Raw genomic sequence first — 23,784 nt, forward strand, 5'->3', positions numbered from 1 at the left:
TATTATGTTTTTGTTTATTTTGAAAGATCACAATGATGTATCTCACCCTGTTATACTTCAAGTACACACTAAGTATGCTGATAACTTTATTAATCTTTTAGCCTTGTCAAGTAGGTGAGTTGTGTGGCTTTTTTCTTCTTGTGTTCTGAAGTAAAAAGAACGAGAAATATGACATCCGTGTAAGCGTCTCAATCTTCAAGAACTTTCACTAACAAGGGGCGAGTGAGCAGACCAATGCTGCACAAGTGACTAGTGCATGCCATCATATAATTAGCGGGGGTGGGGGGTGGGGTCATAGTTCAGTGGTGCCTGGGGAAGAAGAGGTTAGGGGACAGGTTTGGGAGGGAGTTCAGCTTCCTGACAGCCTGGTGGATGAAGCTGTCCTTCAGTCTGCTGGTCCTGGCCTGGAGACTCCGCAGTCTCCTCCCTGATGGTAGCAGGCTGAAGAAGCTGTGTGATGGGTGGGTGGGATCACCTGTGATGCAGAGGACTTTGCGGGTGAGACGTGTTCCATAAATGTCCTGGAGGGAGGGGAGAGAGACACCAATGATCTTCTCAGCTGCTCTCACTATGCGTTGCAGAGTTTTCGGCAGGACGCGTTACAGGCGCAGTACCACACAGTGATGCAGCTCGACATAATGCTCTCGGTGGTGCCTCTGTAGAAGGTGTACATGATGGGGGGTGGGGCTCTGGCTCTTCTCAGTTTGCGGAGGAAGTAGAGACGCTGTTGGGATTTCTTGGCCAGTGCTGCGGTGTTTTCAGTCCAGGAGAGGTCCTCTGTGATGGGCACACCCAGGAAATTGGTGCTGCTCACTCTCTCCACAGTCGTACCGTTGATGGTCAAAGGAACGTGCTGAGTGTGTGCTCTCCTGAAGTCTACAACAATCTCCTTTGTCTTCTCCACGTTCAGAGAGAGATTGTTGTCACTGCACCACTTGGCCAGGCGGCTCACCTCACTCCTGTAGTTTGTCTCATCTTTGTTGCTAATGAGACCCACCACAGTCGTGTCATCGGCAAACTTAATAAAGAGGTTGGAGCTGTGTGACGGTGTGCAGTCATGTGTCAGCAGAGTGAAGAAGAGGGGGCTCAGCACACATCCTTGGGGGGCCCCAGTGTTCAGTGTGATGGTGCTGGATGTGTTGCTGCCGACCCATACTGCCTGAGGTCTTCCAGTCAGAAAGTCCAACAGCCAGTTGCACAGCGAAGTGTTGAGCCCCAGCTGACTCAGCTTGTAGATGAGCTGTTGAGGGATGATTGTGTTGAATGCTGAACTGAAGTCTATGAATAGCATTCTGACATATGAGTCCTTTTTGTCCAGATGGGTGAGTGCTTGACTTGATGTGGTGCATGACTAGCCGTTCAAAGCACTTCATGCGGATGGGGGTAAGTGCAACAGGACGGTAGTCATTGAAGCAGGATGGAGATGGCTTCTTCGGGACTGGGATGATGGTGGTAGTTTTAAAGCATGTGGGAACAACAGGCTGACTCAGTGAGGTGTTAAAAATGTCTGTGAAGACATCAGTGAGTTCTGCTGCACAGACTTTCAGTACACGCCCAGGGATGTTTTCAGGACCCGGAGCTTTGCGGGCATTGATCCTGCTGAAGGATCTCTTCACGCTGTCTGGGGTCAGCGTCATCACCTGGTCACCGGGAGGAGGTGGAGTCTTCTGTGCAGTGGTGCTGTTTTGTTGCTCAAAGCAAGCGAAGAAGGTGTTCAGTTCATTTAGCAGAGAGATGTTGTTGTCACAGGTCCGTGGTGGGGGCTTGTAGTCCGTAATGGTCTGCATCCCCTGCCACAGGTTCCTAGTGTCTCTGCTGTTGCTGAATTGGTGAGATATCCTCCTGGAGTGCTGTCTCTTAGCCTCTCTGATGCCACGGGACAGGTTGGCCCTAGCTGTTCTCAGGCCCACCTCATCTCCAGCTCTGAAGGCAGCGTTCTGTGTCTTCAGGAGTCTGTAGACCTCCCCTGTCATCCATGGATTCTGGTTGGCCCGGACAGTGATGGTTTTTGTGACCGTTACATCATCAATACACTTATTGATGTAGGCAGTAACAGTCTCTGAGTACTCAGTGGTGTTATTGCATGTGGCAGACTGTTTAAACATGTCACAGTCAGTTGTGTTGAAGCACTCCTGAAGAATCTCTGATGATCCTTCTGGCAACACTTTAAACTGTTTGTAAACTGGTTTGGCAACTTTAATGAGTGGTCTGTATGCAAGCATTAGCATAACAACGATGTGGTCTGAGGCTCCGAGGTGGGGGAGGGGGAGGGCTTTGTAAGCTCCTCTCTGTGTGGTGTAAACAAAGTCCAAGATGTTATTACCTCGTGTTGGAAAGTTGATGTGCTGGTGTATTTTTGGAAACACACTCTTAAGGTCAGCATGGTTGAAATCCCCAGCTATGATGAGAAAAGCATCGGGGTGTGCTGTCTGCTGCTCATTGATGTGCTGGTACAGTTCATTTAGTGCGTCGTTCCTGTTGCTGATGATGTTGAATGGGGGAATGTACACCGAAATGAGCAGTATAGCAGTATATTCCCTCGGCAGATAGAACGGCCGGCATTTAATAATCATAAACTCCACCAGGGGTGAGCAGTGTTTGCTGATCACAACAGTATCACGGCACCACGCGTCATTGATGTAAACACAAAGCCCACCGCTGCGGGTTTTTCCTCCCGCGACGAGAGCTCTGTCCGCTCGCTAGCACGTCAGCTGGTCAAGCTGAATAGCGCCGTCTGAAACGCTTTTGCTGAGCCATGTTTCCATGAACAAAAAAACACAACAGTCTCTTACAGTCCTCTGAGTTGAGTGTAGTAATCGAATGTAGTCCAGTTTATTGTCCAACGAGCATACGTTAGCCAGTACGACGGTGGGGATAGATGGCTCGTGTGGGTTAGCCGTTAGCCTAGCCCGGATACCTCCGCGCCTACCCCTCTTCTGCTTCCTCTCACACCGCTTGTGGCGCCTCCGCTGCGGGCGAGATGCAGTAGTGGGGGTCGGTGATGGTGAAGGCCTCCGTAGCAGATCGAGATCCCGCAGCTGTTCCGCGTGCAAACTCCGCGAGTTTAACTGTAAAAATGCGGTTCTGCCGACATCGAGCAGAAACTCGCGACTGTATTTGCGCTTACAGACAGGTAGACGCGACGACAACGTACAAAAACACTGCGACTCACAAGACAAAAAACACGAAAACACCGTTCTGTCGGGACAGAGAGAAGCCGCTGCGTGTGGACGCGCCGCCATCTTGTTGAAATTCGTTATCTTGTTATATGACTCAGAAAATATAGCTTTTGAAGCTTTGTGACATTTAAGGGGGGGGTGAAATGCTCGTTTTCACTCAATATCCTGTTAATATTGAGTATCTATAGAGTAGTACTGCATCCTTCATAACTCCAAAAAAGTATTTAGTTTTATTATATTCATAAGAGAAAGATAGTCTTTACCGATTTTTCCCGGAAAAACACGAGCGCCTAGAGGCGTGACGTGTGGGCGGAGCTAAAGAATCACGAGCGCGAGTAGGCTTTTGCATTGAGAGCGTTTGGAAGCTGTGACAGCTGTGAAGGCTGAAATTGAACGAGAGCAGCAGCAGCAACGAATCGCTCCGAGCGGGGCTCGAACCCGGGTCTCCGATGGGAGGCGGATGCACTAACAAGGAGGCAGAGATATTTTAAGCAGTTTTACTCACCGCCTGTGGTTCCAACACACAATTGTGACCCTTTTTCGTTGGGATTGCATCATCCTTAAGAAATAAGCGATACACAAATCCGTCGTCAAACTGGGCTTTGTTTGTAAAACAAGCATTTTAGAAATGCAGGGAACAAACACAAACACTTACACAACTCCGTTGATGCTCTGTAAAAATAAACTCCATGCACTGGTCCCTTAATGCTGTTTTTTCTTTGGTAATCTGTACAGGGTTGTAACTAAAAACACTCCTTTTGTGACATTTCGCGACGCTCTCGCTCTGATCAGCGAATGCCTGTTGTGCTCTCACTCAGTGCTCTGCTATACAGGAGCGTGCGCTCTTCCGGCAGACGTGCCCTCAGGACCCATATAAGGAAATTCGGCTCCATCTCGTCACACAGAGCCATACTCGAAAAAAACTTTCCGAAACTTGTGACAAACCGGAAGGAGTATTTTTGGAACAGAAATACTCCTTCAAACGTACAACTTAATTTTTGAAACTTTGTCCATGTTTAGCATGGGATTCCAACTCTTTAACAGTGTAAAAAACTCAGTATGCATGAAATAGCATTTCACCCCCCCCCCCCCCCTTTAAGGGTTATTAACTAATAATTTACTTAGCTGAAGATCTTATATCTTGTATGCACTGCTTTTCTTTTTACTTTTGTAAATTAAAAAAAAAGGTTAAAGAGAATGAACATATCAGAGATTCTTGATTTATTGAATTTTTTCAAAATGTCCCAGCTTGTCTGGAACTGGGGTTGTGTTTCTGTGTAAAATATATCTGATATTAACCCGTCTAATGCTTCTCTCCACATAGATCTGTGCAGTGGTCAGATTCAGGTCCAGATCCAGAAAGGTCCTCTGTATAGAATGAAAGGATACCCCATCTCCATATCCTGTAATGTTACAGGGTTTACAGGGCCATCTAAACAGGATTTTGAGTTCATTCTCAAGAAACAAAATATGGAGTTAAATATGATCAGTACCAGTGACCCAAACTTTGCCTACGGAATGTTCTCCGATAGAATAAGAAAAAAAGAGATTTATATTGAAAGGCTGTCAGGATCTTCAGTTATCTTGTGGATCAAAGCTTTGCAGGAGAATGATGCAGGTGATCTGCTCTGTGCGACCCTACACACAGGTGGTGAATATTTCGGAGATTATGGTGCTGAGTCAAAGCTTAATGGTAAGATATCTATTTATTTTCAGGGTTTGGGTGATTAATGAGATGATCTGAGAGAAATCTATTCTTTAAAATCCATTCACATTCCCATGTTTCCCAAAAGAAGGCGTTTGGCTGAAAGCTATATTCATATTAAACACTATTGCATCATCCTTCAGTCACTGATGTAGTATCAGATGATATCAGTTCTATAGATGGTGGTACTGGCTTGAAAAATGCATGTTGGCTAATCACTTCTTTTTTTTTTTTTTTTTTTTTACAGTCACTTTGTTAATACATTTCAATGATAAAAAAGGGGAAAAGACCATGATATTGGTAAACATTCTGTTTTCTCCACAGTGATAGCAGACACCCTGGAGGCATCGTACTCGGCCTCTCCCTCACAGAGCTTGTCTGAAGGGGATCCTCTTCAGCTTGAGTGCCAGGTCTCCAGCCAGACTTGTCAACACTCTCATCTGTCGGTCACCTGGTTTCTTCATGGTGAAGATGATGAAAACCCCCGGCCAATCATTACTCTGGACAAAGATCTGACTGTAAAGCCAGGAGCTGGATTTGAGGATCGCTATCGTGCTGGTCTTATCAGCATGGATAAGGTGGAGGACACAACCTACAGACTGAAGATGCCTCAAGTGCAGCAGTCCGACCAGGGGAAGTTCTTCTGCAAAGCCATTGAGTGGATCCAAGACCCAGACCGTTCCTGGACACAGATTGCCCACAAAACCACCAAAGCATGTGATGTAGAGATTAAACGAATCGGTGAGATTTATATTCTGTCATGTAAACCAGAGGCTCTCTGATTTTTACTTACACTTAGAAATCTAAGACAAAGTTTAATGTATGAAAGTAACAATTATATCCTTACAATCAAATGTTGATGTTTATTCCCATTTATCTATCGATTTGTCTAAATAGCTCTTGAATTGTAATAGTTTCATGCTCTTTTCAGTCAAAAATTTACAGCAGAGAGAGAGAAAAAAAATCACTGAACCTGTGTTAATGTATTTTGTGTCAAATTTGCTGTTACCTGAAGCAGTTTGTAAATGTTTGTAAATAAATTGTTTTTGAGGATGGCATTGGCATGATGGCATTTTTAGCTTCTACCAAATGACAGATACATTTGTAGCATAATAATGTTCTGCAGATGTCATTGTGACTACTTTGTAACTACTTAGTCAGAACCTGTTGTAATGTCTGAGTGAGTATGAGTGCAGTCATACACAGGAAGTTGTGTAAGAGAACATGTTTAATCTCATGCTGTTTCCTGTGTCTCAGAAGTGGTCCCTGATGCAGGTTCCTTCAGTGTTAATCTGATGCTTGCATTAAAACACTGACATTGGCAAGTTTTTTTTTTTTTGTCTGTCTGGTCAGAGAGTAATCTGGCGGTGGTCATGCTGATGAATGATGCGGTGACTGAGGGAGATGCACTACATGTCTCCTGCTCAGTGTCAGGATTCAAGGGTCCTTTATCAGTGTCATGGCAACACAAGAAAGCCCTGAGGGCTTTCTTCAGTGATGTCGTTAGTCTGACCCATGAGGGAGTGATGAAAGATGTTGGGGCAAGGTATCAGAGCAGAAACGTCCAGACATTTCATTCTCCAGCTGGAAGCTTTACTCTACAGCTTGGTGTTTCTTCTATATCTGACAGCGGAGAATATAAGTGCATTGTGTCTGAATGGACAGTACAGAGCAATGGAGAGATGAAAGCCATCACCCAATCTCAGCAAAAAGCCATTACAGTTAAATCTGTTGGTAAGATTACTATATAATAACATTATTCTCAGTAATAGAGAAAACTGTCAAGAAATTCTGTCATAAATTCTTTGTCATTACGTTGCTCAAATTTGTACTGTTACTGACGTTAGAATTGTAATAATCACTGCAGACGTTTCTTTTCAGAATCTCTAATGGCGGTGAGCTTGACAAGTCGTACAACAATTGTACCTATAGATTCTCCAGTACAACTGCTATGTCGAGTCAGAGGGCCTAAAGTGTCTTTGGCTCTACGCTGGATGTTTCAGCCCCACAATTCAGCTGCTCAAATAAATATTGTATCCATAAGTCACACTGGAGAAATGGAATGGAGAGCAGATCAGAGAAACTATCAGCTGAACATTCAAGCACAGCCGGGAGACACTCGTTTCACTCTCATGGTGCCGAGAGCCAGCAAACAACAAGAAGGACAGTACCAGTGTCAAGTTGATGCCTATCAAAAGGATGTACAGAAAGCCTTTAAGAACTCCAACCTGTTAGCTGTGATTGTAAACAAACCTGGTAAATACAGCTACTTTTTCAAAAATAATGTATTTATTTCAAGGTTCATTGTTCATCAAGCATTTGGATCTTTTATATCTTAAGGCATATTCCTATGCTGAAATGCATGCAATTAGTTTTGAAGAAAAGTATAAATTGTTTTATATATTAATTTCTTTACAGTTTTATGTACAGTATGTTTGGACTGCATAGTGAAACAGCTAACAAGAGTACATCATACCTCCTGCTTAAAATAATACTCTTTAAAAAAATCCCAGGATGCACCTGGTTGAGTAAATTTCCTGAGTGAACAGAGCTGTAATCTAAATAATATCAAATCTAAGAGGGTTTGAACCCACATTATATTAGATGTCTTTAACAAATACTGTATGTACATACATAGAGAATGTATGTTAAATAAGCCACAGTAAGTTGTTACGTTGTAGTTACAGTTAAAGGACAGTTGTACAATTACACATGTAATCATAATTTTGACCATACCACAATCCTATAATTACTATACTTTTTCCTTATTCTCATTAATTTGCAACTACATGTCTACTAACCCTCAGAGTAGACTGTAAGATCAGGTTTAGGGTTAGTAAAATAAGTTGACATACTAGCAAAGATTCTTATAGTCAGTACATTGTGGGCCCATCAAAGTAAAGTGTTAGAAAATATTAAGCAGACAGTCTGAACCATTTAATTGTTTAACATTTTTAGTCATTAAAAATTTCCCAAACTTCCATTTGTATTATTTACAGTAGTAAATAATTTAAAAGTATTTATATAGTAAAGTATTTAAAATATTTTTCTATTATTACAATGTGTAATAAATAGAGATAAACAACAAGTAGGTACATCTAAATTTTTGACTGTTAATAACTGTGGACACCAGGTCTTTCAGTAAGGAAACATAAAGGAGAACAGGAAACTAATCCATGCGGCATAAACACAAATTAGCAGTAATAAGACAGACCGGTGCTAGCATACATACCTACTACAAAAGAGACTTGCATATAAATTAAATGACATTTGTAAATGTCCTTTCCAGCATTTTTGCTACTACGTTGTCTTTACACATTCAGAACCTTGATTTATTTATTAATTTTTTTGTAAATAAAGCATTTAGATAAATGTAGATTCAGCTGTTTGATATCCCTATCTCTCTTTCTTCCTTACTTTGTAATGTTTAATACAGACAGCAAGATGAGCCTGCTCTCACCCACTTCTCGTCTGGAAACCACTGTCGACACTGATGCTAAGCTTGAATGCTCAGTCATGAAGACAACCACAAATACGTCTCGTTTCACAGTAACATGGATGTTTGGGTCCCAGGTGCTCTTAACTATGGACTTAGATGCTGTTGTCAAGTTTGGCCCTGCAGCCGGCCTAGAGATGGACCAGAGGATCCGTTTGGAAATAAGACAGAAACAGAACTTCCAGCTGACTATCCAGCAGGTCAGAACATCTGACAGTGGACAATATCACTGTGAGGTGGAAGAGTGGCTCCAGGATCCTCTTGGTGACTGGTATTCCCTCAAGAAAATGTCTGTTTCCACAGAGCTGGTTGTCAAAGAGAAAGGTAAAAACATATTTATTTATATATTTTTTTCCTTTTTCACTGAACTGTGTTTTACACAAACATAAGTTTAACTGATTATTAATGGTCCTTGTAAGTGAAAACAAATCTAATGTTGATTTCAAAAGTGTTAAAATGTTTTAACTGCCATTTTCAAAGGAACAAAACAATAAAAGACAACTTTTTAATGAAAACAAAGTTTTACAAGGTGGTAATTTTGTATGCATACATTCAATGTAATTTGTATGGAAACATTTGATAAAAAAAATAAAACATAATAAAATAAAAATAATTAGCCACCTAATACAACAAAACATAAACTAGTTTCGAACTGACTTGAAAGTATGTTGGGACAAAAATTACTTTAAATTTTTTTTTAAATGTGCTAAGTATAGATTTAAATCATTGCATGCATGATTTTTTTTTACGTATTTTTGAATAAATAAAAAATATATAATACATTCTATAATTAATACATTTAAAATTGAAAATAAAAACGTCATGATCCAATTACTGATACTGTACTTATTGTTTTTTTTTTGTTTTTTTCAGCCAGTTATTTCAAAATGAATAAAGCTGATACTCAGTTGAAGGTTGAAGAGGGAAAGCAGGTAAAGTTGAAATGCTCAGTGGAGGGCATTGGGTCTGATCCCACTCTTCGTTACTCCCTTACCTGGATGTTTAACCAATACCAGTCCACCACTTCTGCACTTCTGACATATAGCCATGATGGCCTTCTGAAGTACAAAAGCTTTGACTCAGAGCTTGTGGGGCGACTTCACTTCTCCACCCCAGAAGTGGGTGTCTTTAACTTGACTATCCATAGATCCATCCAGGAAGACAGGGGGCATTACTACTGTGAAGTTCAACAGTACCAGCTGGACTGTAAAGGTCAATGGTCACGCAAGGCAAGGGACAAGTCAGGTTTTACCAATGTTACTGTTCAGCTTATAGGTGAGTACTCTAAATTTCAATTAAGAAATTTTGAAATCGTCAGAAAATTGAAAAGAACATTAATGCATTTCTCCACCCCACACAAAAAAAAATAATAAATTAGAGAACAAACTGCAGGTTAACAAGGAGGAAAAAAGCCTGACCATTACCAATCTACAAGCAGGGTTCACCATTGACTGTGTCATTAAGTCACGGTCCAGTGATAAATCTTTGTTTGAGGTGACTTGGTCCAGGGGCCTGATAAATGAACGACCTGTCATCATCTTCAATGCCAGCCGTGATGGTACCTTACACAGTGCAATCGATGATAAAGAGCTGGTGTTTGGACGCCCAAGTGCCATGCGATATAAGCTGACAGTGCCAAACGTCAACCCCACTGATACTGGCCTTTACCACTGTCAGGTTGTTGAATGGATTCAGACTGCTGCAAATAAGTGGAGAAGTATAGGTCAAGACATGTCTGGGAAGATATCTGTCCATGTTGACACTGAGGAACAACAAAAAAATTTCAGCTTTACCATGGACAAGAAAGACAATAATCTTGACATCAAAGAAGGAGAGCAGTTTGATCTTGAATGCTCCCTGAATATAGAAAAAGATGACCCTACTCATCACTACAGTCTCAGATGGGTGTTTAATAGACCAGGGTCAACTAGTGGGATACCTTTACTGTCCTACTCTCATGATGGTCGTCTACAGTACCATTCAGGGAATCAGGACAGGTTACGCTTCTCCAGACCTAATTCTGATACTTTCCATCTGGCAGTATTAAACTCTGATAAAGCTGATAGTGGAAGCTACCAGTGCAGAGTTGAGCAGTACCAGCATGATTGTAATGGCCAGTGGAAACCAATGGCACGTGCCCAGTCAGGCACTACTACAGTCACAGTTCGCAGTATCGGTAATGCAACCATTTACATATTGTCCATGTTTAATCTCTAACAGCAGTCTAACCATTGATTTTAAAAACCCTCTCATATTGTTTGTGACTATCAACATAGGATATTCCTTTAGAGGTGTCTGTATGTTTTGTTCTTGTTGATTGATCTTTGAATTTGTGTTTAATTTAAACAGAAAGAAAACTGCGTGTTCAGAAGGACAATCAAATGCTCAACATTACAAATCATCAGACTTCATTCACCATTGACTGTGTCATTGACTCACAATCCAGTGATACATCTGTCTTTGAGGTCACCTGGTTCAAGGTTCAGGAAGAAGGACCACTCACCATGTTCTCTGCCAGGCATGATGGGACCTTACACAGTGCAATTCCTGATAAAAACCTTTTGTTTGGACGACCACTTGCCACACACTATAAACTGACTGTGCTACAGATCAGCCCCACTGATATGGGGCAATACTACTGTCAGGTTGAGGAGTGGCTTCTAACTTCTAACACCTGGAAGAAATTGGCTTCAGATAAATCTGGAGAGCTCTCCATCTACGTTCACACTGAAGGTAACTATCCAGAATGCAGCATGTTTTTAGAGAATCCCTGCTGTAAGTGATTTGATAATTACCACTGAGCTTTAGTCACTAAATTATTCTGTCTAATCAGACCACCCAGTCAGATTTAAGGGTTAGGTTTAAGACTAATGTCAGGGCTAGGGTTTTGTACACCGGGGATTCCATGTTTAATCTCTAAGTGCAGTCTAACCATTGATTTTCAAAACCCAGTCATATTGATTGTGACTATCAACATAGGATATTTCTTTAGAGGTGTCTGTATGTTTTGTTCTTATTGATCTTTGAATTTGGGTTTGATTTAAACAGAAAGTAAACTGCGTGTTCAGAAGAACAATCGGATGATCAACATTACAAACGATCAGACTTCTTTCACCATTGACTGTGTCATTGACTCACAATCCAGTGATACGTCTGGCTTTGAGGTCACCTGGTTCAAGGTGCAGGAAGAAGGACCACTCACCATGTTCTCTGCCAGGCATGACGGTACCTTACACAGTGCAATTCCTGATAAAGATCTTCTGTTTGGACGACCACTTGCCACGCACTATAAACTGACTGTGCTACAGATCAGCCCCACTGATATTGGGCAATACTACTGTCAGGTTGAGGAGTGGCTTCTAACTGCTAATACCTGGAAGAAATTGGCTTCAGATAAATCTGGAGCGCTCTCCATCTATGTTCACACTGAAGGTAACTATCCAGAATGCAGCATGTTTTTAAAGAATCCCTGCTGTAAGTGATTTGATAATTACCACTGGGCTTTAGTCACTAAATTATTCTGTCTAATCAGACCACCCAGTCAGATTTAAGGGTTAGGTTTAAGACTAATGTCAGGGCTAGGGTCTTGTACACCTGGGGATTCCATGTTTAACCTCTAAGTGCAGTCTAACCATTGATTTTCAAAACCCTGTCATATTGCTTGTGACAATCAACATAGGATCTTCCTTTAGAGGTGTCTGTATGTTTTGTTCTTGTTGATTGATCTTTGAATTTGTGTTTAATTTAAACAGAAAGTAAACTGCATGTTCAGAAGAACAATCGGATGATCAACATTACGAACGATCAGACTTCTTTCACCATTGACTGTGTCATTGACTCACAATCCAGTGATGCGTCTGTCTTTGAGGTCACCTGGTTCAAGGTTCAGGAAGATGGACCACTCACCATGTTCTCTGCCAGGCATGACGGTACCTTACACAGTGCAATTCCTGATAAAAATCTTCTGTTTGGACGACCACTTGCCACACACTATAAACTGACTGTGCTACAGATCAGCCCCACTGATATTGGGCAGTACTACTGTCAGGTTGAGGAGTGGCTTCTAACTGCTAACACCTGGAAGAAATTGGCTTCAGATAAATCTGGAGAGCTCTCCATCTATGTTCACACTGAAGGTAACTATCCAGAATGCACCATGTTTTTAGAGAATCAGTGGTGGACGAAGTACACAAATCAAGTACTTGAGTAAAAGTACAGATACGTATAATAAAATATTACTCCAGTAAAAGTAAAAGTACTCCTTTTTCAATTTTACTCAAGAGAAAGTACAAAAGTACTCGATTTTTCTATGTACTTAGGTAAAAAAGTAATGAAAGATAGATGTTTGGAATTTTATATAGGCTACTAAATTTAATTTTATATTAGCAAATATTTTTTATAATCCTACTGCTCAAAATACCTGGGATTTTTCCCAAAATAACCACTATATGTAGTCAAGATATATTTTTGTTGTTGATATTGACTACGCTGATGAGAGTGATGTTCACTGTGAAGCATACACTGTGATGTACCTGAGAGAAAACAGAGATGACCATCTGATTTTCACCAGTAAGAACAAAGTATTTTAAAGTTTGTTGTTTTACAGAACATCAAAGTTATATATGACATGATAATAAGGCCTGAAGTTAGGAAGAACATATTATGGAAAATATAATTATATTTTCATAATGACTTTTTCCTTCTCAAACCTTGTCTGTGGTTTAAAAACACCCCTGGCCAAATGGGGTGCATCTCTTTGATAATTACTGTAGTTACCATGTTCTGAACATCACATCCTTCCTTTTCTCCCCAGATGTAATCTACATATCAATCTACATGTGTGTATATATATATATATATATATATATAGGTGGTTGAATAAAAATATTTGGGCATTATTTATAAATATTACCTCAACTTATCACCAGCAAGCTTGTTAGCTAGACATATTTACTTTTTTTCAGTACGGTTATGAATAAACATTCATGCCTGTCTACTCGTCTAGTTAATCCAAACAATATAAATATGTATAACGTTACTGTTGATAAACAACATAAAAACAGACGTCACATAGGACATGGATGGTAGCATTTTAATAAAACTGTTAACATTATGGCAACGGGGAATTTTAAAGTGCACAAGTTATTTTTTATTTAATCTGCGTTATTTTAATGTGTGGGTTTTTTTATTTTATTTTACCTAAAACACAGAGACGCTGATTGATGTGTCTGCATCGTCTGCATTCGAGCATTTCAGTGGACTTAAATAGATTATTCTTTACAATGTATTTAGTTCCCAAACAACTGACAATTTTGACCTAAATATTATTTTTAGTTGCAATAATTAATCCTAAATTTCGACATTAATAACTTACTTTTAGCAACATCAGACGCAAGCGCGCTCACAAGATCTCCCAGTTCTTACTTCTGTAGACTCGCACTAAACGGTTCATTTGAAACAGTCAGTGGTCGACTCCCTAGAATAGCTGCAATCGGATAATTCTAATTCGTAAATTAATCATTTGGTGCGATTTGCGATACGATTTAAAAGTTTATTTTGAAAAGATTCAGTACGTTCGTGATGAATCAGACACCGCTTCTGCGTGTTGGAGCATGTGATATATTATAGGGAGTAATGATATGTTTTATGAAATGTAGTGAAGTTAAAAGTACGATCTTATGCTTTGGAATGTAGTGAAGTAAAAGTAAAAGTTACTCAAAATAAAACTGCTGCAGTAAATTACAGATACTTGAAAAATGTACTTAAGTACAGTAACGAAGTAAAGCTACTCTGTTACTGTCCACCACTGTAGAGAATCCCTTCTGTATGTGGCCTTACAGTATTAACTAATCCAGATTGATCTATCCCACATATATTATAACTGCCACTCCCATTAATTGGACTGGGATGGGAGACCCAACTAGTACCCCAGAATAAAGATATACCCCACGCTAAGTGAATAAAACAACTGAAGGCTGACATAACAAAAGCAAGATAAACATTTATTTATGATAAAACCAACCATTAATGACAGTAATACATCAGAAGCACTTACATGAATTCTCAGAGACCAATATTCATATGAAAATCTACACTAAATAATGTTGGGCCGGACCACAGTGCTCAATTTTGACAGGGATCAACCTTTAATTCACCATGAGTACAAGGCTCCAAAAAGGTTCAGCACACCAATGACAGAAATCGAGGTTACACTGCATCAACCATAAAGTGCTTTGCACCAGCCAGTGCACACGGATGAAGGAACGCACAGAACCTGGTATAATGACAGGCTACACTTTAGGCTAGACCGCCCGCACCAACACACAGCAGCAACACACCCTGTAACGCCAGCACAGTCTGTAAAAAAAAAAAAAACATGCGATATACATATACTCCATTTACCTGCCCCTTATACAAAATAAACCATATAAAAATCACCCCACCACATCTCACGACTCACATCAACACCAACGTGAGTAGCTTCCACGATTCAGTTACTGGTGACCACATGCACACATGCACCTTCCACACGTGGGACGCCAACACCTGGCTGCCTATACTCATTTATACTCATGGTTCCACTACCCTCCGTTTCCTGTCTAAGCCGCCAACAAAGCGCAAGATCCGCCCTTAAGACCTCCTACATTTAAGCCCTTACTGCTCATTCTTGGGTCCTAAAGTCCCACTGGCTACATCTACCCCCCTTTTACAAATAACACCGTCCCGGTGACCATGCTCATACTGCCGGAACCAACCACCACATGTGGCAAGACATTAGACAATACCGTAGCACTGAAGACTGCTTGGACTATAGACTTCCCCACTTGTAACTATTGTTACACCACCGACCAGGGTAGGTTAAAAGGATTAGGATGGTGATGTGCTGATGCACGTGAGTTCGCCTGACCAATTCCAGGCCCATCTCCTCCTGTACAACCGAGGGTGTTGAAGGGTTATTTTCCTGGGTCACTGGTGAATTAATTACCATTTGTAGTGGGATCCCTTGTCTTACTATTACCCAGTCACCAGACAACTCTTCATACATTGGCATGGCCGAGTCATCAGGGACAGTACTATCCTCTTCTAAGGGTGCAACAGTAGACACCATTGGTGGGGGGGGGGAGTTCACCTTGGGTGGAAGGGGTCTTAATTCGGTTCAGTGAATATTTTTCTCTAAGCCCGCCTGGTCTCACGGCTTGATTTTATACAATGTCACCACGTCATCCAGACACCGAACCACTACATAGGGAATGGAGTCCCATATATCTTGGATCTTATGTCTACCTTGGGATGATTAGGGACAGTGTTTGGAACACCACGTCCCCTGCAGATGGCTGCCACTTCTAAGTGCTCCCGAGCATCCTTATAGACTGAAACCAAGTGTTTCTGATGTTCATCGACCCAATCCCTTACCCCTCCCTCCACTGACTTATCCTTCTCCACACCAAGGAGGGAGTCTATTGGTAGGTGGGGCTTACAGCCACACATTAGCTCGTAAGGAGAATTTCCGGTAGACTGGTGAACCGTGGTGTTGTATGCAAATACTACATGAGGTAAGTGGACTGGCCACCGCCTCTTCTTTGTTGCAGGCAGTGTGCGCAAAAGATTGTGCAGGGTTCTGTTGAATCTCTCACACTGTCCATTGCCTGCTGGGTGATATGGACTTGTGCAAGACTTTTCTATCCCATACAGCTGGCACAGATGTTTGAGAAGTTCTCCCTCGAATTGTTTCCCTTGATCAGTGTGAATACGTTGCGGGACACCATAATTATAGAACCACTTTTCTGTCAGTACTTTGACCACCGTTCCTGACTTTTGGTCTGGTGTAGGGAAAGCCTGTGTATACTTGGGAAACACATCTAGTTTCACCCCTAAGGATTTCAAAGGGCCTGGAAGCCATTAGGCTTCCCATGAAAGTCCTGATTTTTGGTTGTACTGCTTTGGCAGTTACACACCGGTCAGTTTTTCTACCACTGTTCAATGTCTCGATGCATAAATGGCCAAAAACCACGCTGTTGGACCAGGCTGGTGGTACGCTCCACCCCCTGATGCCCATGGTTATCACGCAGAGTAGTTAGCACCTCTGTCTGTAAAACTTGTGGTACCAGCAGCTACAAGCATGGCTCCCATCCTCCAGGCTCATGGGTGGCACGATACAGCACCTCGTCTTTCTCCTGGATCCGGGCCCACTGTCGAACTAACTCCACAACAGTGGGTGGTTCCTGTGCTCGCTCAATTCCTGTAGGGGGTATGCCTGATTGCCAGTAGTGTCTAAAGACACTAATCACTGGATGTAAAATCTGCAGACTTTTCAAGTCCACCCTTTTCCGGTGGGGAATGGCCTCGATGGCGGAAGAGGTGGTCAACCATGACCTACCAGGCTCCAATGAGTGGCTTTGTATCTCTGCGGGAATAATAATTCCAGCTGCCACCTCATCCATCGAGCAAGGGGACGGATCATCTGGCAATCTTGATAGGGTGTCCGCATTTTTGTTGGTGGACCCTGGCCTATACACCACTTTAAAATTAAACAAAGCCAACTGTGATGCCCAACGCTGTTCTACAGCTCCAAGCTTTGCTGTTTGAAGGTAACAGAAAGGGTTATGGAACCCCAATGAGATATTCTCTAAATTTTTCAATTACAGCCCATTTCAGGGCAAGTGACTCCAATTTCATTGCTCTATAGTTGGACATGTTCTTTTCTGTAAGTCGCAGGCCACGGCTTGCATAAGCTATAGGGCAGTGTTGCAGCCCCCTGCTCCTGGGACAACACCGCCCGCAAACCCAAGCTACTGGCATCAACCTCCATTACAAAGGCCTGCTGAAATCTCCATATCCCAAAACCGGTGCACTCACCAGCTTATCTTTTAATGTCTTAAACGCTTATTCACAGCTCCAATCCCAAAAGCTATGCAAAGAGCTGCCAGATCAAGATGGAGATGGTCTTTTTCGCCATGGCTGCAACTTTGACACTAGTTTGTGGAAGGGGGTTGCATATTTTGCGAATCACTCAACAAAATGATGATAGTAAGAGGCAAAGCCTAAAAATGACCTCAGTTGCCCGACTGTTGTTGGGGTCTTCCAATCTTTGACCGGACTGATTTTATCTGGGTCTGTAGAGACACCCTTAGCTGATATTACATGCCCCAGGTACTTAACTTCTGACTTGAAGAAATGGCACTTACTGAGCTTTAGCTTCAGCCCATATTGCCATAGTTGGTCCAAAACCAACTTCAACTGCCGTAGGTGCTCCTGGAAAGAGATAGAAAAAAATGACCACATCGTCCAAGTAACAACGAATGGAAACTTTGGTCGCCATAAAATCCTCTCCATTAAGCGTTGGAAAGTCCCCTGCACATTGCACAAACCAAATGGCATTCGATTAAATTCACAGAGGCCAAATTGGGTACAAAACATCATTTTTGCATTGTCAAATAGCGTTGCTCCAGAGAGTGCATCCAGTGACTCTTCAATTCTTGGTAATGTTAAAGCATCACGTCGGGTTTTAGTGTAAAGTTGACGATAGTCCACACAGAGGCATGCACTAAACACACAAATGCTGGAGCGCGCACCAGCCAGTGCGCACGGATGAAGGCACACACGGAACCTGGTATAATGATAGCCTACACTTTAGGCTAGACCGCCTGCACCAACACACAGCAGCAACACACCCTGTAACACCAGTACAGTCTGTTAAAAAAAACATGGGATATAAATATATTCCATGCGTAAAGCAGGGGACCGTCTCAATGTCTTTTTGACTATACGCACCTGGACACGAGTTTACTGTTTACCCGCCCCTTCTACAAAATAAACCAGATTATATTCACCCCACCACATCTCACGACTCACGTCAACACCACACCCTTTAAGGAAAGCATACTGCCGGCGTTACACTCCACAACACTTCCACCATTCAGTTACTGGTGACCGCATGCACACATACACTTCCACACGTGGGACGCCAACACCTGGCTGCCTATACGCACTTATACTCGTGGTTCCACTCCCCTCTGTTTCCTGTCTAAGCCACCAACAAAGCGCAAGACATGCCCTTAAGACCTTCTACATTTAAGCCCTTACTGCTCATTCCAGGGTCCTAAAGTCCCACTGGCTACATGTAAGCGATTTGATAACTACCACTGGGCTTTAGTCACTAAGTTATTCTGTCTAATCAGACCACCCAGTCAGATTTAAGGGTTAGGTTTAGGACTAATATCAGGTCTAGGGTCTTGTACACCTGGGGATTCCAGGCACTGGACATTTTTTTATGTCAGTTCAGTTCATGGAGCTCTTTTTTCAAAGGATCAGATGATCTAAATCTGGAAAAGTTCTTTATTTTTTGTAACTGATTTCAAAAAAGCAAACCTTCGTATATTTTAGATTCATTGCACACAAACTGAAATATTTCAAGAGTTTTTTAGTTTTAATTCTATATTATAATAGTTATAATAAATAAATAAATACATACATACATATATTCACACATTTTATATATATATATATATTCTAAACAGAAATGTTCAAGTTCTCCAATTATGCACTCAGTACTTGGTTGGAAATGTTTACACAAATTACTGCATTAATGTGGTGTGGTATGGAGGTGTTTAGTCTGTGGCACTGCTGAGGCATTACTGAATTGCTTTGATAGTGGCCTTCAGTTCCTCTGTATATTTTGTCAGATGTTACTTATCTTCCTCTTCACAGTACCCAATAGATTCTCTGTGAGGTTCAGGTCAGGTGAGTTGACTGGCCAATCAATCGCAGTAATATATCATGGTCATCAAACCACTTGGAAGTGGTTTTGGCACTGTGGGCAGGTGCTAAAGTGTTTTTTGAGATACTGAACTTTTTATTTTCCTAAGCTGTAAATCATAACCATCACTTCATCTACAGCGATATCATTGACTTGATTGCAAATAAATGCACAGACACTATTAAAACTGAACAGAGATGACATACCTGAATTCAATGATGAACTGCCTTAACTGTCATTTTGCATTATTGAGACACTGTTTTCCAAATGAATGTTGTTCAGTGCTTTGACGCAATGTATTTTGTTTAAAGCACTATATAAATAAAGGTGATTGATTGATTGATCTGAATTAAAAAATAATAATAATAATTTGTGTGCACTGCATCTAGAATATAAGAAAGTTTGCTTTTTTTAATTAAATTACAAAAAATAAATACCTTTTTTCATGATATTCACATTTTTCTGAGATGCACCTGTACACATTTTGAGTAATGCACTTTAGTTGTAATTGACTAATCACTCTGGAGATGCAGGAAGTGACATAATGACACTAACACTAACTCTAATAGTATTTTTAAAATCACTTAAAGCATGTGTATCCACAAATCTTATATCTAAAAGCTAATTCTAACATTTATTTGTTCTTCTCAGGTGATTCTGAAAAACAGACAGACCCGTTGGGAACGGCACTGGGAGTCACCATTCCTCTGATTTGCTTTCTTGTTTTGGTCATAATATTGTTGTTGATAAAGGATCACAAGAGGAATTCTGAACTGAAGAAGAAGAAAGAGTGTCTGTGGGCTGAAAATAACCCCCTTACTCCTCTACCTGAGGGGACTTGTGTTGCAGAGGATCATTCCTAGTATTAGTGCAGTAATACGCAATTACATACACAAAATGTTGTTACTGAGGGATATCTATTTTCAAATTTAACTTACCCCTACATTTAAGGATAATGTATTTGCATTGCTATAAATCCATTTATTATGAGGCAAGATAAGAATAATATTTAAACCAGTGTTTCTGGTTTTGCTTCAGGGACTTGATTTTACATACATACTAAACAAGAGTGTTTGTTTATATGAGCATGACAGATGTAACAGCCTTGTTTTTACAGTTTGAGCATCTCTTGAGTTTCGATTCGTACTCTTAACTATTCATTAATCTCTCCTGAAAACATATTTCATGTATCTTAGGTTGCATTTTACCTCGCTTAGTTTTGCTCTTTGTTTTTTGAGAATGATATTTTTTAATGCAACCTCTCTATGCTAATTTCTGCTGAGTGAAAGAAAAAAAAAATGTGCCAGCAGTTTGTTTGTTTGCACAGTCTTCGAAGTCAACATAAAAACATAAGAAACATGTTTTGCAATTTGTATATATTTTTTTTACTTGGTTTTTGCAGTTGTAATTGCATATTATTATAGAGTTCACATTTGAATTGTGCTGTATACATAACATGGCTATAATAAAATTGAAGTTATAGTTATGATGATGCCATATGTTCAATTGAATGCAGTTCAGTTCATGACATTTACTTATTAACTCTTTTTAGGTATTCACGGGCAGTTCAAAAGTAACAGCAATCACCGCACATGCTGTGTAGACATTTCCATGGTAGACGGGAAGTCAAGATGCTCTGAGCAGATCTGTTTAGCAATCACTATGCAGTGGTTGTGGGTTTTTTTTTTATTTAATTTTTTTTGCTCAAGACTGTTGGGCTGATCTCACAATGAAGTCAAAGAGGAAAATGCTTTCTTTGCAAAAGCACGGCGCATGACTGAAACCACTAAAAGACATTTGGTTTTTAAAGCCAGTTTACTGTCACTTTTTTGCCATGGGAACCCTGGACAGAAGAAAGCCATGTCATGGTTTATGATAAATGTGTGTAGTTTTTAAATGTGTTTTGTAATCGATTTTAGAATCTGTTTAACCCTTTTCAGTCAATGTACGGTACTGCACCTAAATAAAAGCTTGTCTGAGATGTCAGCCCCACATTCGGACACACCTTATTTAGAATTGTAGATTTAGATTTGTAATCATAAAATGTTTTTTAGAAAATATATTTCATATGAAATGTAAAAAAAAAAATTGTATTTGGTCAAATAGTTTTTTTCTTTTTCACTTTTTACAACCTTTTACACTTTTAGAGTCTTCTTAAAAAAAAAAAGAGAGAGACCAAACATAAGTCTGTTTTTCAAAGCATTCAAGATTTGCTACAGTTGGATTTGAAAATGTTCTATGCTCAAAAATTTACAATAGACAATAAATGGATTATAACTACGTTATATATATATAAATAAAATAAAAATATATATTTTTATACTGTTATTGTCTTTCACACACTACGACCCAAAAAATGTTCCAGTATCTATACGCTTTTAAATGGTGTAAAAGAAAACAACTTTTCATGTATTTCACACAGCACTGTAACTGCAAATTTAGTTATAGCCACAAACATGTTTTCTGCATAACCACATTTTCTACTTCTGCTTATATCTTTTTGTTGAAATACTTATATAGTTTGTTTAAAAAATAGAGTCCCTTATGGAGAGAGACTATATAAGAACCTTATGTTCACAAACAAAAAAAAGACATATTTAAGGCATTTTACTTCACTTTGTTTCTCAAAAGAATCTTGCATCATACTGAAGGTATGGATACACATTACTCTCTAGTGGTGAAAAGTGTCCTTACAGCATCCAGTGATTTCATACCATGTTAAACAGCAGTGGATCCCAATCCTGGTCCTGGAGAACCCCAACACTGCACATTTGAGAGGTCTCCCTATATTCAAACACACCTGATTCAACTCATCAGCTCAGCAGTGAAGACTCCAAGACCTCAAATGTCTGGGTCAGATAAGAAAGACACCAAAAGTGTGCAGTGTTGGAGGTTCTCCAGGATTGGGAACCACTGCTATACAGTCTGCATCACATGTGCACTGGAATCTGCTACTGCAGGTTATGACTACACAAAGGTTGTTTGCTAACTGTGATTTATGAGCTAAATAATTAAAGTGATTCATTTAGTAATGTGTGTCCTTATAGTGTAACCAACATCATGATATTCCATTCTCTTTTATTAAAGAATGAATGTCCATCACCTTACCATTCACCTAGCGCCATCTAGTGCTGCTATCGAGCAATAACATTATAAGAGCACACAAGATGCACACTATTCGTTGCTCATAGTTCAGTTAAAGAATCGAACGAGGCACTTGGACAAATGTTAACTCATTGTATTTAACATAAAGCTATTTGAACATAGCAAAGTTTGAGTGAGGGCAGATAATCACCATCACCACTGTAACGATATACAAATCTCCACATTCATCGGGAAGAAGGAGGCGGGAACCAGCGCACAATCAAAACATAATTTTAATATTCAAAAATAAACAAAACAGCGCGTCAGCCCCTCACGGAGACTGAGGCGCACAAATAAAAGCCAAAACATAAAATAATGTCCCAGGCCTGGTCCTCTCACGCCTCTCGGCCCCGCCCCACTCGCCACAACCACCTACTTGTAAAACAACATTTTGTTTGTTTGTTTGTTTTTTGTTGTTTTCCAGAACAAACTTGTGGAAAATAACAAAATAAATGCCATGCATTATATGCTCATGCCCTAAGATTAGACAACATGTTTAAAATTATGCCACTGAAAATGAAACAGGTCACAGTTCAAAAGTTTGAGTTAGTTTTTTTTGTATTCAACTGGCTAAAAAAAGTGTTTACATAAAACTGTGTGTAGAGTTGAAAATTAATTGTTTCTTCTATGTTTTCTCTGTCAAAAGAACCAGAAAACTGGTTGTGATTCTGTCACAGATAACACATTCTGCTTGGATATGATGACACCCAGGCAGATGCAGTCACAGATGCTGCCTTGTGTGGCTCTCTAACAGCATACACATAATAATAAACATCAAGTTCCACTGAAAAACGGAAACAACCACAGAAATCCATTTAAACAATATATATATATTTTTTTTATTTTAAATAAATGTTAAACATCTATTCTGTGCGAACAGTATAATCAAACATTTTTACTGCAGAATACATTGTGGATTATGATAACCCTGCATGGATTGTCCAAGCATCTATGTATTGTCGATTTATATGCAAGCATTTATATATTCTCTATATTTGTCAGTTGCATGTAGCTGATTGCACACCTATATTATTACTCTATTACTTAAACATAAATGTTATAAATTGTGCATTATGACATTATGAAATGATTTGTGCATAAGGCTTGGCCCGGTCTGAATGTTTTTCCACATTTTCTGTGCTGATATCTGCTGAATGGCTATTACATTCTTAGAAGCAAAAGCCTTTCATCACCGTGAAGTTTCTGAGGGTTCACATTTTGTGTTTGTCTCAATTCTCTTACAGTTTCAGATATAATATGTGTAGTAGTAAGTTTTAGTATTTTTGATGGGGTTTAACAACTAAAGAATTTGTTCCAAGTAAGGTAACTGTATGTAGTATAATGATGCATCCCCTGTATCTTCAAAGCTGATAAGATATAGATTTACACCACTTTTTGATAAGATATAAAAAAAAAATCATTAAATTAAGTTAAATGTAAAAAAATGTGCAAAGGCATGATTTTGTACAACTGTGCATGGTCTATAAGACTGTATTGCATGCAT

At 40.1% G+C, this 23,784-nt stretch overlaps 1 protein-coding gene across 1 annotated transcript in view; it reads left to right on the forward strand.

The window, feature by feature from the left end:
• Positions 1 to 21,198, forward strand: part of LOC113109063 (immunoglobulin superfamily member 3-like) — a 35,268-nt gene extending 14,070 nt beyond the window's left edge. Inside the window, exons 2-11 of the mRNA XM_026272593.1 lie at positions 4,504 to 4,872; positions 5,209 to 5,625; positions 6,238 to 6,618; positions 6,766 to 7,140; positions 8,321 to 8,704; positions 9,254 to 9,655; positions 9,759 to 10,556; positions 10,730 to 11,113; positions 12,133 to 12,516; positions 19,788 to 21,198. Coding sequence (XP_026128378.1) covers positions 4,504 to 4,872; positions 5,209 to 5,625; positions 6,238 to 6,618; positions 6,766 to 7,140; positions 8,321 to 8,704; positions 9,254 to 9,655; positions 9,759 to 10,556; positions 10,730 to 11,113; positions 12,133 to 12,516; positions 19,788 to 19,999 — 4,106 coding nt within the window. The 3' untranslated portion in view covers positions 20,000 to 21,198. The remainder of the gene's footprint in view (positions 1 to 4,503; positions 4,873 to 5,208; positions 5,626 to 6,237; positions 6,619 to 6,765; positions 7,141 to 8,320; positions 8,705 to 9,253; positions 9,656 to 9,758; positions 10,557 to 10,729; positions 11,114 to 12,132; positions 12,517 to 19,787) is intronic.
• Positions 21,199 to 23,784: the final 2,586 nt, after the last annotated feature.

Source organism: Carassius auratus, chromosome 9, assembly GCF_003368295.1.
Source record: "Carassius auratus strain Wakin chromosome 9, ASM336829v1, whole genome shotgun sequence".
In the NCBI taxonomy this organism is placed as follows: Eukaryota; Metazoa; Chordata; class Actinopteri; order Cypriniformes; family Cyprinidae; genus Carassius; species Carassius auratus.